The 16105-nt window shown below is 56.3% G+C and overlaps 2 protein-coding genes across 2 annotated transcripts in view; one reads left to right on the top strand and one right to left on the bottom strand.

Moving 5' to 3' along the window:
• Positions 1–1544, top strand: part of STRN4 (striatin 4) — an 8037-nt gene extending 6493 nt beyond the window's left edge. The window contains exon 4 of the mRNA XM_062512441.1: positions 1539–1544. Within this exon, the coding sequence (XP_062368425.1) occupies positions 1539–1544 (6 nt within the window). The remainder of the gene's footprint in view (positions 1–1538) is intronic.
• Positions 1303–16105, bottom strand: part of SPTBN4 (spectrin beta, non-erythrocytic 4) — a 15057-nt gene continuing 254 nt past the window's right edge. Inside the window, exons 2-17 of the mRNA XM_062512440.1 lie at positions 14715–14866; positions 12881–13054; positions 12709–12800; positions 12021–12101; positions 11799–11914; positions 10199–10311; positions 9263–9450; positions 8480–8597; positions 8226–8384; positions 7357–7659; positions 7126–7276; positions 5790–6660; positions 5577–5714; positions 4099–4855; positions 3246–3448; positions 1303–2054 (exon numbers count right to left, since the gene is read on the bottom strand). Coding sequence (XP_062368424.1) covers positions 1889–2054; positions 3246–3448; positions 4099–4855; positions 5577–5714; positions 5790–6660; positions 7126–7276; positions 7357–7659; positions 8226–8384; positions 8480–8597; positions 9263–9450; positions 10199–10311; positions 11799–11914; positions 12021–12101; positions 12709–12800; positions 12881–13054; positions 14715–14866 — 3782 coding nt within the window. The 3' untranslated portion in view covers positions 1303–1888. The remainder of the gene's footprint in view (positions 2055–3245; positions 3449–4098; positions 4856–5576; positions 5715–5789; positions 6661–7125; positions 7277–7356; positions 7660–8225; positions 8385–8479; positions 8598–9262; positions 9451–10198; positions 10312–11798; positions 11915–12020; positions 12102–12708; positions 12801–12880; positions 13055–14714; positions 14867–16105) is intronic.

Raw genomic sequence — 16105 nt, 5'->3', positions numbered from 1 at the left:
CCCCCCCAAAATGTCCCAAATCCACCACACAATGTCCCAAATCCACCCCAAAATGTCACAAACCCAACCAAAAACTCCCAAATCCACCCCAAAATGTCCCAAACCCACCCCAAAATGTCACAAATCCACCCCAAAATCTCCCAAATCTGCCCCAAAAATGTCCCAAATCCACCCCAAAATGTCACAAATCCAACCAAAATGTCCCAAATCCACCCCTAAATCTCCAAATCCACCCCAAAATCTCCCAAATCTACCCCAACATGTCCCAAACCCACCCCAAAATGCTTCAACCCCCCCAAAATGTCCCAAATCCACCACACAATGTCCCAAATCCACCCCAAAATGTCACAAACCCAACCAAAAACTCCAAATCCACCCCAAAATGTCCCAAATCTGCCCCAAAAATGTCCCAAATCCACCCCAAAATGTCACAAATCCAACCAAAAATGTCCCAAATCCACCCCTAAATCTCCCAAATCCACCCCAAAAATCTCCCAAACCCACCCCAAAATGTCACAAATCCCCCCAAAATGTCACAAACCCACCCCAAAATGTCACAAACCCACCCCAAAATGTCACAAATCCCCCCAAAATGTCACAAACCCACCCCAAAATGTCCCAAATCTACCCCAAAATGTCACAAATCCCCCCAAAATGTCACAAACCCACCCCAAAATGTCCCAAATCTACCCCAAAATGTCACAAATCCCCCCAAAATGTCACAAGCCCACCCCAAAATGTCACAAATCCACCCCAAAATCTCCCCAATCCCCCCCAAAATCTCCCCAATCCCCCCCAAAATCTCCCAAATCCACCCTCAAATCCCCCGGGAGCTCCCCCAGGAAGGGACTGGGGGTAACGTGGGGGGGACCCCCCAAATCCCACCCCAAATCCATGCGAGGACATTTTTGGGGTGATGGAATTTCCGGGGGGGACCGGGCAGGTCTCAGTGCTGAAACCCCCCCCCCAAAATCTTTGGGGTTTTTTGGGACCGCCTGACCCAACTTCAGGGGAAATTTTTGGGGTCCCCCCACCCCAAACCCCACCCTAATCCTGGAGGTGACCCCGGGGGGGTCCGAAAACCCCAAACCTGCAGGGGAACCTGGAGCCCCCCGGGAATTTTATTTGGGGTGGGGTCTCAAGGGTTTTTTTTTTGGGGGGGGGTGGGATTTCAAGGTTTTTTTTTTATTTTGGGGTGTGGTCTCAGGGGGTTTTTTTGGGGTGGGGGGGTCTCAGTTTTTTTTTGGGGGGTGGGATCTCAAGTTTATTTTTTTGGGGGGGTGGGATCTCGGTTTGTTTTTTTTTTTGGGGTGGGGTCTCAGGGGGTGTTTTTGGGGTGGGATTTCAGGGTTTTTTTGGGGTGGGGTCTCAGGGATTTTTATTTTTGCGGAGGGGTCTCAAGTTTTTTTTATTTTGGGGTGGGGTCTCAATTTTTTTTATTTTGGGGTTGGGTCTCAAGTTTTTTTTGGGGGGTGGGATCTCGGGTTTTTTTTATTTTGGGGTGGGGTCTCAGGGGTTTTTTTGGGGTGGGTTCTCAGGTTTAATTTTGGGGTGGAATCTCAAGTTTTTTTATTTTGGGGTGGAATCTCAAGGTTTTTTTTTTTTGGGTGTGGGATCTCAAGTTTTTTTATTTTGGGGTGAGGTCTCAGGGTTTTTTTTGGGGTGGGATCTCAGGGGTTTTTTTTGGGGGGTGGGATCTCAGGTTTTTTTTTTTTTGGCGTGGGATCTCGGTTTTTTTTTTATTTTGGGGTGGGGTCTCAGGTTTATTTTTTTTTGGGGTGGGGTCTCAGGGTTTTTTTGGGGTGGGATCTCAAGGGTTTTTTTTGGGGGTGGGATCTCAGGTTTTTATTTTGGGGTGGGGTCTCAGAGGTTTTTTTGGGGTGGGATCTCAGGGGTTTTTTTGGGGGTGGGGTCTCAGGGGTTTTTTTATTTTGGGGTGGGGTCTCGGGAGGCCGGGTCTGACCTCGCGACAATCCTGGAGGAACCTCTGGAGCTCGAGGTGGTCCTGGAGCCGCCGCGTCCACTCCTGGGCCAGCTGATGGTTGCGTTGGCTCCTGCGGGGGGGGGGGGGTGTGGGACCCCCTTAATTAACCCCTAATTAATTAACCCTTCATTAAGCCCTAATTAAACCCTCAAAACCCCTGAACCTCCCCTCAAAGGGGAAACTGAGTCACAAGGTTCCGTCTGGGATCCACCAGCAGATCCAACTCCGTCCTCGTTCTGGGGGGTCCTGGGTGGTGTTTTGGGGTCCTGGGAGGAGTTTTGGGGTTCTGGGTGGAAGTTTGGGATTCTGGGTTCTGGTTTTGGGGTCCTGGGTGGAAGTTTGGGGTCCTGGATGGTGTTTTGGGGTCCGGGGAGGAGTTTTGGGGTCCTGGGAGGAGTTCTGGGGTTCTGGGTTCTGGTTTTGGGGTCCTGGGTGGAAGTTTGGGGTCCTGGATGGTGTTTTGGGATCCTGGGAGGAGTTTTGGGGTTCTGGGTGGAAGTTTGGGATTCTGGGTTCTGGTTTTGGGGTCCTGGGTGGAAGTTTGGGGTCCTGGGTGGAATTTTGGGGTCCTGGGTGGAAGTTTGGGGTTCTGGGTGGAAGTTTGGGGCCCTGGGTGGTGTTTTGGGGTCCTGGGAGGAGTTTTGGGGTGCTGGATGGAAGTTTGGGGCCCTGGGTTCTGGTTTTGGGTTCTGGGTAGTGTTTTGGGATCCTGGGTGGATTTTTTATGTCCTCAGTTGTGTTTTGAGGTCCTGCATGGAATTTCGTGATCCTACATGGAATTTTTTGAGGTCCTGCATGGAGTTTTGGGGTCCTGGGTGGAATTTTGAGGTTCTGCGTGGAATTTTGGGGTCCCGGGTGGATTTTTGAGGTCCTCAGTTGTGTTTTGAGGTCCTGCATGGAATTTTGGGATCCTACATGGAATTTTTTGGGGTCCTGGGTGGAATTTTGAGGTCCTGCATGGAGTTTTGGGGCCCCAGGTGGATGTTTGGGGGCCCGAGTTGTGTTTTGAGGTCCTGCATGGAATTTTGTCATCCTACATGGAATTTTTTGAGGTCCTGCATGGATTTTTGGGGTCCCAGATGGATTTTTGAGGTCCTCAGTTGTGTTTTGAGGTCCTCAGTTGTGTTTTGAGGTCCTGCATGGAATTTCGTGATCCTACATGGAAATTTTGGAGGTCCTGCATAGATCTTTTTGGGGTCCTGGGAGCCGCAGGTATCTCCAGGTGGGTCAGAGTAGAGCGGTCTCCACGGTGGTCACCTACTTGGCCCGGAGCTCCTCCATGGCCTCGGCCACGCGGTCGCTGTGGAGGTTGCGCTGGCGCCGGAGGCTCTCGCCGGCCTGCAGGACCAGCTGCACCTTCTGCAGGTTCAGCTCCAGCGTGGTGGTGAAGTCCTTGTGCTTCTTCAGCGCCTTGGTCACCCCTTCCACCGTGTCCGGCAGCTCGGCGTGAGCCAGCGTGGTCTCCTGGGAAGGGGTGGGTGGAGGGTGGTGACCACTGATCTTGGTCTTGGGGTGGTCACCACGATGCCAACGGAGCTCCAGCAGGAGCTGCTCCCACCCAAATCCATCAACCAGGACCTGTCCCCACCCAAATCCATCAGCCAGGACCTGTCCACACCTAAATCCATCAACCAGGACCTGTCCCCACCCAAATCCATCAGCCAGGACCTGTCCACACCTAAATCCATCAACCAGGACCTGTCCCCAACCAAATCCATCAACCAGGACCTGTCACCGCCCAAATCCATCAACAGGGACCTGTCCCCACCCAAATCCATCAGCCAGGACCTGTCACTGCCCAAATCCATCAACCAGGACCTGTCCACACCTAAATCCATCCACCAGGACCTGTCCACACCCAAATCCATCAACCAGGACCTGTCAACACTCACCTCCATCACCCAAGACCTTCTACAAACTCTTCCCACCACCCAAAATCTTCTTGCACTCAAACCCATCACCCAAGACCTTCTCCAACCCGATTCCATCATCCCAGACCTTCTTCAAACTGTTCCCACCAGCCAAAATCTTCTCCCACCCAAATCCATCACCCCACACCTTCTCCCACCCATCATCTCCATCTCCCCAGCCCTTCCCACCCCCTCCTCCCACACCTGGTTGTAGAGGCTGTTTTGGCACTGCTGCACGTCCCGCAGGAAGAGGTGGAAGACGTGGGACTGCACCAGGACCTCCCTCCTCATCTCCCAGCTCTGCAGGAGCTTCCCCCAACCCGCGTCCAACTTCTGCAGCCACTGCTGGAGGGACAGGTAGGGCACCTCCATCTCCTCCAGGGCCAGCAGCTCGCTGGCCGCCTGGATCTTGGCGTAGTCCTCCTCGTAGCCGTTGATCTCCTCCTTGAGGGCCACGTGGACGTTCAGAAGCCTCTCGGCCTCGGCCAAGCTATCGGGGATCTCCTCGGAACCCACGGCTGCTTGGGTCTTCACCAACCACCCCAAGAAATTGTCCAGGTCTTGGATGAACTGCTGGAGACGCCCGGCGATGGTCAAGGTGTCCTCGCAACCTTGCAGGGCTCTCTTGAGGTTGTCCCACTCCTCGCTGATCTCCTCGAAGGGCAGCAGGATCTCCAGGGCCCGGCCGGGGTGGGCGGCGGCCAAGGCCTCGCCCTCCTGCTGGAGCTCCACCAGCCGCGGTTCCAGGACCACCAGGGCAGCCTCCATGGTGGACAAACGGCGCTGCAAGGCCAGGACACCGCCCAGGTCGCTGCCACCGGACTGGGTGGCCTCGATGGCTTTTCTCTTCTCCCGCACCTGCGCCTTCATCTCGCTGCACTCCAGGAGGAAGTTCTGGATCTTCAGCACCGAGCTGAGCTGGCTCTTCTTGTTCTCCACCAGTTCCACCACTCGGTTCCAGCTGGGGATGGGGACAGGAGCGGGGTGAGACCCCCTGAGATGGGATGGATTCCACCAGGATTGGCAGCAATCCTTGGGATGGGCTGGGAATGGTTGCCCGGAGACTTGGACCCCATGGGGACATCCCACCAGTGGACAACCACGGGCTGGGGGTCTCCAGGTTTGGTTATCCTCACCAAGCAGACCCCAAGAAGGTCAAGGTCCCTCTTGGGAACCCCAGGATGGGTTTGGTTTGGTTTGGTCTAGTTTGGTTTCGGAATGGTTTTCAACCATTCCATTGGAGATCTGGACCCCACAAGGACGTCCCACCAGGGGACAACCACAGGTTTGGGGTCTTCAGGTTTGGTTATCCTCTTCAAGGAGACCCCAGGAATGTCAAGGTCCACCAGGATGGGCTTGGTTTGGTTTTGGGATGGGTTTGGACCATTCCATTGGAGTCCAGGACCCTGCAGGGACATCCCGCCAATAAAGAACCACAGGTTTGGGGTCTGTAGGCAAGCCCACCAAGGAGACCCCAAGAAGGTCAGTGTCCACCTTGGGACCCCCAGGATGGGTTTGGTTTGGTTTAGTTTGGTTTTGGAATGGTTTTCAACCATTCCACTGGAGACCTGGACCCCACAGGGACATCCCACCAGGGGACAACCACACGTTGGGGGTCTCCAGGTTTGGTTACCCTCACCAAGGAGGCCCCACGAAGGTCAAGGTCCATCTTGGGTCCGTACCGGCTGTTGAGATGGTCCTGGCAGGACCGGACCTCATCCGAGCTGGGGTGGCCACCATCCACCAGCTGCTGCACCACCTGGTTGACGTCCAGGATACGCCCCATGACGCTGTTCATCTCCTGATCCAGGCTCTCAAACCTGAGCAGATGCACACGGGCAGGTCCACCACGGCACAGTGGACCTCGGCGTCCCACCCCACCCCACCTCACCCACCTGTGCTGAACCACCTCAACCTCATCGAGCTCCTCGGGCACCTCCATCTTCTCCAACCACTGCTCCTTCTCATCCACCCACACCTCGCAGGCGTGCACCTCGCTGAACATGCGGTAAACGGCCAACGCGTCCTGCAACCACTGCGTCCTCAACACGGCCACCTCGGCCACCTCCCCGTAGAGCTGCTCCACCTCCACCACGCGGATCTGGACGTCCACGCCTTGCCGGTGGTCAGGGGCCAGCAGAGCCAGCTGCTTCCGGAGGGACAGGACGGCGCCGCGGTGCTTCTCCACCTCGTCCACCACGGCGCGGTGCTTGCGCAGGAGAGCTTGGCTGGAGTAGTCGTCGTGGCCGAAATCGTCGCTGGACACGATGCGGTACATGTCCTGCAGCCAGGCCACCAGGTCGTCCGTCTCGGCGCTGAACTGGAAGAAGTTCATGGCGTCCTCCAAGCGCTGCTGGTGGAGCCCCGTGATCTCCTCCAGCTTCTTCCAGCGCAGGCAAACTTCTCGCATCTTCTCCTGGATGCCCACGGAGCTGAAGGACTTCTTGGCCAGGATCTTCTCGCCTTTCTTCATGGTTTGGTGCAGCAGAGCTCGGCGGTTGCCCAGCTCGCCCAACATGGTCTTGTGTTTGTTGGTCAAGGTCATGACGCTGCTGAGGTCGCGGCCGCAACTTTTGGCCGCCAGGATCTTCTCCTTCTCGCGGATCCAGGCCTCGGCTTCCTCCATCTCCTGGAAGAAGGTCCAAAGCTGGCGGGAATCCTCCAGCTCCTTCCTCCTCTTGGCCGCCAGCTCCTCCAGCTCCTCCAGGCACGTCTGGACGTGGTTGACGCGGTTGCAGATGATCTGGGGGTCGCAGGGTTGGTAGCCTGGGCCGGGAGGAGGGGTTTAGATGTTGGGAGGGGGTGTCCCAGGACGTGGTGGAGTCACTGGAATGGTCCAAGGAAGGACCGGACGTGGCACTCTGGGGTCAGGTCCTGGGTCGGACTCAAAGATCTCAGAGGGCTTTTCTGACCTCATTGGTTCAGTGGGGACTCCCGGAGGTGGCCCACCAAGACCTTGGGTTGACCCTTCCATGGCCCACCAAGACCTTGGCTGACCCTTCCATGACCCACCAGGATTTTGGTTGACCCTTCCATGACCCACCAAGACCTTGGCTGGCCCTTCCATGGTCCACCAAGACCTTGGCTGACCCTTCCATGACCCACCAGGATTTTGGTTGACCCTTCCATGACCCACCAAGACCTTGGGTTGACCCTTCCATGACCCACCAAGACCTTGGCTGACCCCTCCCATAACCCAACACCTCCACCCACCCTGGTGTCCCCCGTTACCCTCCAGCTCCGAGAACTTGAGCGCGGCAGTGTTGAGGGCCTGGACGCGCTCGGTCTGGGCCGAGATGTCGGCCTCCAGCAGCCCGTGCTTCTGCAGGAGGTCCTCAACCTCCAACAGATGCTTCCCCAAATCCTTGGAGACCAGAAGAACCTGGAGAAGAACGAGAAACCTCATCAGCCGGCGCTGCCAGAACGTCACCACCGGCACCACCGAATCTCCTCCATCTCCACCTGCATCTCCTCCATCCAGTCGATCATGTAGACCATCTCTTGGAAGATCTTCTGGAGGGCCAGGTTTTGCTCGAGGCGGGCGCGGCGGGCGCGGACCAGCTCGGTCAGCAGCGCCCACTGGCGCAGGATGTTGTCCTTCTGGGCACCGATGCGCCGCGTGTCGTAGTAGCCCTCGGACTCCATCTCCAGGGCCAGCTCCACCACCACCTGGATGCGCTCCTGGTACGAGGAGATGTCGGCCTCGATGGCCTCGTGTTTCTTCATGGCCGCCTCCACCGCCGGAAGGTCGTAGCCGAAGTTGTCCTGAAGGGGAGGGAGGTGGAGCGCGGTGGGGGGGGGGTCATTGGTGGTCAAGGAGGAGGTTGAGGATGTTCTACCACCCTTCCATGGTCAATGAGGAGGCCAAGGAGATCCCAGCAGCCCTCCCCTGGTCATGGAGGTCCCATCACCCCTCCCCTGGTCAATGAGGAGGCCAAGGAGGTCCCAGCAGCCCTCCATGATCAAGGACGAGGTCATGGAGGTCTAGCCACCACTCCCCTGGTCATGGAAGACCAACCATTCCTCTTGTGGTCAAGGAGGAGGCCAAAGAGGTCCCATCACCCCTCCTCTGTTCAAGGAGGTCCCATCACCCCTCCCCTGGTCAAACAGGAGGCCAAGGAGGTCCCACCACTCCATTACTGGTCAAGGAGGAGGCCAAGGAAGTCCAACCACCCTTCCTGCAGTCAAGGAAGTCCCATCACTCCTCCTGGTCAAGGAGGATCCCAAGGAGGTCCCACTACCCAAAACTCTGTTCCTCACCCCCAGCCCACCCCAGGATTGTCCCACCCCAAGCTGAAAGTCCGCCCACAACCCCTCCCACCCCACCCCACCTGCGAGACCAGGCGCTGGTTCTCGTTGAGCCACGTCTCCCTCATGACGGCCTTGTGGTCAAAGCGTTGGGCCAGCAGCTCCAGCTTCTCCTGCCGGATCAGCTCGTTCCTCAAAGCCACCTCCCGCTCGTGCTCCGCCTTCTCCAGGCAGGTCCAGGCCTGGCGGGCGGGGGGACACGGGGCCGGTCACGGGGGTCCCCAACCTCACCGGGGTGTCCCCCCAGGGTGGTGGGACTCCATCTCCACGTCCTCACCTTGTTGATGTCGGAGATGCTCTTGCCCTCGCTGGGCACGTAGAGTTTGCGGTTGGTGGCCCGGAGTTTGCTCTGGATGGTGAAGAGCAGCACCTCGAGGTTCCCCTTCTCCTGGAACCTGGTGGGTGGCACCGGTGGGGAGGTCCCTGTCACCACCGGTGCCAGCTGGGGCATCACGGCTGTGCCCCTGAGGTCCCACTGCCACCAGTTTGGGTTGAACTGGGACCTCAACCCCCCCCCGAGGTCCCACCGCCACCAGTTTGGGTTGAACTGGGACCTCAACCCCCCCCCGAGGTCCCACCGCCACCAGTTTGGGTTGAACTGGGACCTCAACCCCCCCCCGAGGTCCCACCGCCACCAGTTTGGGTTGAACTGGGACCTCAACCCCCCCCCGAGGTCCCACCGCCACCAGTTTGGGTTGAACTGGGACCTCAACCCCCCCCCCCGAGGTCCCACCGCCACCAGTTTGGGTTGAACTGGGATCTCCTCAACATCCCCTGAGGTCCCACCGCCACCAGTTTGGGTTGAACTGGGATCTCCTCAACATCCCCTGAGGTCCCACCGCCACCAGTTTGGGTTGAACTGGGACCACCTCAACCTCCCTGAAGTCCCACTGCCACCAGTTTGGGCCAAACTGGGACCTGCCCACCACCACCATGACCACCACCAACCACCACATCCCACTGTCACCAGTTTGGGTTGAACTGGAACCTCTCCACCACCACCACCACCCCCAGGACAAGGTCCCACCCCACCACCACCACCACCCCACCCAGTCCTCACTTGACCGGTTTCTCCAGGGTGCAGAAGGCTGTGAAAGCCTGGAGCTGCTGCTGGACACCGGTCAGCGAGTTGGCGAACTTCTGGTTGGTGATGATGGTGATGGTGTGGTGGATCCAGGCCAGCAGCTCGGCCGCCAGCGCCTCGTAGCGCGCCGTGATGGCCGCGATCTCCATCACCTGGTCCAGCACCTGGAGGGGTTTGGGGTGGGCTTGGAGGTCCTGTAGGAGCTCCCCAAGAGCCACGTGGGGGTCACCAAGGTCTGGTCAGGAACCCCCCAAGATCCACGTGGGGGTCACCAAGGTCCGGTCAGGAACCCCCCAAGATCCACATGGGGGTCACCAAGGTCCGGTCAGGAACCCCCCAAGATCCATGTGGGGGTCACCAAGGTCCGGCCATGTGGGGAGGTTGGGTGGGGAGGTTGGGTGGGGAGGAGTGGTGAGATGTCCTGGGAGGTGGGGATGGACAGAGGGATGGACAGAGGGATGGACGCAAAATCCATGGACTTGGGGACGGACCAAGGGATGGACCCAGGGGTGGACCAAGGGATTGGACATCCATGGACAGTGGGGGGGACCAAGGAGTGGACAAAAAGATGGATAAGGAGACAGACAAGAGATGGACAAAGGGATGGACAAGGGATGGACATAGGGATGGACATAAGGATGGACACGGGGATGGACAGAGGGATGGACAAGAGATGGACAAGAGATGGACAGAGGGATGGACAAGAGATGGACAGAGGGTTGGACAAGAGATGGACAGAGGATGGACATAGGGATGGACAGAGGGATGGACAAGGGGTGGACAGAGGGATGGACAGAGGGATGGACAAGGGGTGGACAGAGGGATGGACAAGGGATGGACAGAGGGGTGGACAGAAGGATGGACAGGGAGGTGGACACCTCCTGGAGACCCCCAGGACAGGTCCAGCCCCACCTTCCCAATGCGCTTCCCCTCCACGGCCAGCGCCTTCATCTTGGAGAAGTAGTGGTAGAAGGAAACCACGTAGGTGATGATGGACTTCTCGTCGGGATCCTCCATGTTGACATCTGGGGGGGTCAGAAGGTCAGGAACCCCCCTGAACCCCCCTCCAGGACCACCAGGGATGGTCCCACCCATGGCCTTGACCCTCCCGCTCCCAAAACAAAAAAACAAAACAAAACCAAAAACAAAACCAACAGAGCTTCCAAAAATAAATAATTAAAAAAAACCCAAACCCACAAGTGCACGGAGGTGGAGACACCCCCCACAGCGCGTGGGTGGAGAGATGGACAGAGGGACAGAGGGACAGAGGGACAGAGGGACAGGGGGACAGAGGGACAGAGGGACAGGGGGACAGGGGGACAGAGGGACAGAGGGACAGGGGGACAGAGGGACAGATGGACAGAGGGACAGATGGACAGAGGGACAGGGGGACAGGGGGACAGAGGGACAGAGGGACAGAGGGACAGAGGGACAGAGGGACAGGGGGACAGAGGGACAGAGGGACAGAGGGACAGGGGGACAGATGGACAGAGGGACAGGGGGACAGAGGGACAGAGGGACAGAGGGACAGGGGGACAGGGGGACAGAGGGACAGGGGGACAGGGGGACAGAGGGACAGAGGGACAGGGGGACAGATGGACAGAGGGACAGGGGGACAGAGGGACAGAGGGACAGAGGGACAGGGGGACAGATGGACAGAGGGACAGAGGGACAGAGGGAAACATGAGGGATAGATGGACACACGGACAGATGGTCAGATGGACACACAGACACAGACAGATGGACACACGGACAGGACACACAGACACATGGACACACAGACACACACACGGACAGACACACGGACACACAGACACACGGACGCCCAGACACACGGACAGACACACGGACAGACACACACACACAGACACACGGACAGACACACGGACACACAGACACACGCACAGACACACGGACAGACACACACACACAGACACACGGACAGACACACGGACAGACACATGGACAGACACACAGACACAGACACATGGACAGACACACGGACAGACACACACACACAGACACACGGACAGACACATGGACAGACACATGGACAGACACACAGACACAGACACACGGACAGACACACGGACAGACACACGGACACACAGACACACGGACACACACACAGACACACGGACACACAGACAGACACACACACACAGACACACAGACACAGACACACGGACAGACACACACACACAGACACACGGACAGACACACGGACAGACACATGGACAGACACACACACACAGACACACGGACAGACACACAGACAGACACACGGACAGACACACGGACACACGGACGCACACGGACAGACACACGGACACACAGACAGACACACACACACAGACACACGGACAGACACACGGACAGACACACGGACAGACACACGGACACATGGACGCACACGGACAGACACACGGACACACAGACAGACACACACACACAGACACACAGACAGACACACGGACAGACACACGGACAGCTGTCCAGAACCCCTCCGTACCCTCGGGGTCCAGCAGCTTGCTGAGCCCCAGGTGCTGCTCGGCCGTGTTGAACGCCTGCTGCAGGTTGTAGGTGGCGTTGGACTTGGTCAGCTTGTGGAAGTCGATGAGATCCGGCCTGGGGTGGGGTGGACACGGTCACCTCGACCCCCCCCAAAGCCTCCGAGGTGACCCCAACAATCCTGGAGGTCCCTCCCCGTGTCCACCCCACGGCCGGCGCTGACCGGTGCCGGTGGATGAGGGCGTTGAAGGCCAGGCCGTCCCTCCAGCTGGTGGTGAAGTTCTGGATGTTGACCTCGGGGTAGCTGTGGGGGACACCAAGGGTCACCAGGGGTCACCAAGGGGACACCAGGGGTCAGCAGGGGTCACCAAGGGGACACCAAGGGTCACCGGGGTCACCAGTGGTCATCAGGGGACACCAGAGTTAGCCAAGGGTCACCAGGGGTCACCAGAGGACACCAGGGGTCAGCAAGGGTCACCAGAAGTCACTAAGGGCCACAAGGGGTCAAGAGTGGTCACTAGGGGACACCAAGGGTCACCAGGGGTTGCCAGGGGACACCAGTGGTCAGCAAGAGTCACCAATGGCCACCAAGAGTCACCAGGGGTCACCAGGGGTTACCAAGGGTCATCAAGGGTGACCAATGGTCACCCGGAGTCACCAAGGGACATCAGGTGTCACCAGAGGTCACTAGGGGTGACCAGTGGTCACCAGGGGTCACCAGAGGTCACCAGTGGCCACCAGAGGTCAACAAGGGTCACCAGAGGTCACCAGTGGCCACCAGCGGTCACTAAGGGTCACCAAGGGTCACCAAGGGTCACCAGTGGTCACCAGTGGTCACCAGTGGCCACCAGGGGTGACCGGCGGTCACCAGCGGTCACCAGACCCCCCCGGCGGTGCCGTCCACTCCTCACCCCGCCGTCTTCATCTGGCACCAGAGCAGCAGCGCGTCCTTGGCCGAGCGTGTCTCCCGGTTGTCCTCGGTCTTGATCTTGATCACCTGGATCTGGTGGAGGAACGGTCAAGGGGACACCCGGGCGTGGCAGGAGGAGGGGACAAGGTGCGGTGGGGACATCCCGGTGGCACCTGGAAGCGGAGGATGATGGTCCAGATGAGGCCGAGGGTCAGGCGGTGGTTGCCGTCCACGATGTCGTGCGAGCCGACGTTCTCCAGGTGGACGCGTTGCTCCTTGAGGAACTGCAGCGCCTTGTCCACGTTCTCCAGGGAATGGATTCGCATCCGGCCCCGCGTGGGGCGAGGCTGGGGAGGGGACACGGCTGGGATGGGACAGGGACCTGCTGGGCCACCACAGCGGGACTGGGACAAACTGGGGATGGTGGGGACGGGGAGATCCCAGTTCAACTCAAACTGGGGATGGTGGGAACGGGGAGATCCCAGTTCAACTCAAACTGGGGATGGTGGGAACGGGGAGATCCCAGTTCAGCCCAAACTGGGGATGGTGGGGATGGGGAGATCCCAGTTCACCTCAAACTGGAGATGGGGAGATCCCAGTTCAACTCAAACTGGGGATGGGGAGATCCCAGTTCAACTCAAACTGGGGATGGTGGGAGCTGGGGAGGTCCCAGTTCAGCCCAAACTGGGGGTGCTGCTCACAGCGATGCTGCCAATGAGGATGATGGTGATGATGGTGGTGATGAAGATGACGATGATGCTCATGATGATGGTGACAATGCTCACGGCGATGGCAACAGTGATGACGATGATGACAACGATGATGATTGATGATGATGATGATGATGATGATGATGATGCCAGTGAGGATCCCACTCATGCTGTTGATGACGATGAACGTGTTGGTGATGGCAGAGAACGAGGAAGAAGATGATGATGAAGATGATGATGATGATGACGATGATGACAGAGAAAGATGACGATGAAGCCACTCAGCAACGATGATGATGATGATGATGATGATGATGATGACAACAATGACAACAATGATGATGATATCAATGATGACAATGATGACAGCCAATGACGATGATGATGATGATGATGATGAAGATGACAGACGATGATGATGATGGCACTCATGGCAACAGCGATGATGAACACAACAACGACGATGATGATGATGAAGTTATCAATGATGACGATGATGATGATGACAATGATGATGATGAAGGTGACAGAAAATTATGATGATGCCACTCATGGCAACGATGATGATGACAGCTATGACAGCAATGACAATGATGATGCCAGTGATGAAGATGATGATGTTATCAATGATGACGATGACAACGATGACGATGAAGATGACCAAAAATGGCAACAATGATGCCACTCATGGCAATGAAGATGATGAGCATGACAACGATGACAACGATGTCAATGATGAAGATGATGATATCATCAATGATGATGATGACAGCGATGATGACAACGATGACAATGACAACAGTGATGGTGACAACGATGATGACAACGATGATGAAGATGACAGAAAATGATGATGACGATGCCACTCATGGCAACGATGATGACGACAGCTACGACAGCGATATTATTGATGACAATAACGATGACACTGACAACAACGACAATAACGAGGACGATGACATCGATGATGACATCGATGACAATGATGATGATGATGATGAAGACGACAGAAAATGATGGTGACGATGCCACTCATGGCAATGAAGATGAGGTTGACAACGATGACGACGATAACGATGATGATGTCAACAATGAAGATGATGATATCATCAACGATGATGATGAAGATGACAGAAAATGATGATGACGATGATGCCACTCATGGCAACAAAGATGATGAGGAAGACAACGATGACAATATCAATGATGACAATGACGATGACATCGATGACGCCAACGATGACGATGCCAACAATGATGACGATGAAGATGAAGATGCCGGCGCGGGTCCCCTCACCAGGGTCTCCCCCGAGAGCACCTCCAGCAGCCGCGTCAGCACGAAGCCGTCGCGCAGGTCCGAGTAGAGGTCGCCGACGCGGCAGGCGGCGCGCGCCAGGTGGGCGTTCACCCATTTGGTGAAGGTTTTCTTCTGCACCGCGTCCCGCTCGTCTGGGGACGCCGAGGTCACCCGAAATCCACCCCAAAATCACCCCAAAAACACCCCCAAAAAACTCCAAATTCAACCTGAGACCCCAAATCCATCTCAAAATCACCCCAAATTTAACTCGAGGTGCCAAATCTACCCAAATCCACTCTAAATTCTACCTGAGATCCCAAAACCATCCCAAATCCACCTCAAATCCACCGTGACACCCCAAAACTACCATAATCCACCCCAAATCCACCCCAAACTGCCCAAATTCAGATTGAGACCCCAAACCTACCCAAACCCACCCCAAAACCACCCTAAATTCAACCTGACACCCCAAAACCATCCAAATCCATCCCAAGTCCACCGTCAGTTGAACCCGAGACCCCAAAACCAACCAAATCCACCCTAAATTTAACTTGAGACCCCAAATTCACCCTAAACCATCCCAAATCCAACTTGAAACCTCAAATCCCCCCAAATTCAACTTGAGACCCCAAATCCACCCCAAATTCACCATGACACCCCAAATCCACCCCAAAACCACCCTATATCGAACCGGAGACTCCAAATCCACCCAAATTCACCTCAAATCCACTTTGACACCCCAAAACCAACCAAATCTACCCTAAATTGAACCCGAGACTCCAAAACCATCCAAACCCATCCCAAATCCAACTTGAGACCCCAAATCCACCCTAAATTCAACATGAGACCCCAAATTCACCCCAAATTCACCCTAAATTGAACCTGAGACCCCAAAAACAACCAAACCCACCCTAAACTTAACTTGAGACCCCAAATTCACCCTAAATTGAACCTGAGACCCCAAATCCACCCAAATCCACCCCAAATTCAACTTGAGACCCCAAATCCACCCCAAATTCACCGTGACACCCCAAATCCACCCCAAATTTAACCTGAGGCCCCCAAAACAACCAAATCCAACCCAAATCCACTCAAAATTCAACCTGAGATCCCAAATTCACCCAAAACCATCCCAAATCCAACTTGAGACCCCAAATTCACCCAAAATTCCACCTGAGACCCCAAACCCACCCAAATTCACCCCAAATTCACCCTAAATTGAACCTGTGACCCCAAAAACAACCAAACCCACCCTAAATTTAACTTGAGACCCCAAATTCACCCTAAACCACCCCAAATCCAACTTGAAACCCCAAATCCACCCCAAATTCAACTTGAGACCCCAAAATCACCCAAAATTCAACCTGAGACCCCAAATCCACCCCAAATTC

The sequence above is a fragment of the Cinclus cinclus genome, chromosome 37 (genome assembly GCF_963662255.1).
Source record: "Cinclus cinclus chromosome 37, bCinCin1.1, whole genome shotgun sequence".
NCBI lineage: Eukaryota > Metazoa > Chordata > Aves > Passeriformes > Cinclidae > Cinclus > Cinclus cinclus.
Note: the sequence above shows the minus strand (reverse complement) of the source record. Positions and strands in the feature narration are given on the sequence as shown.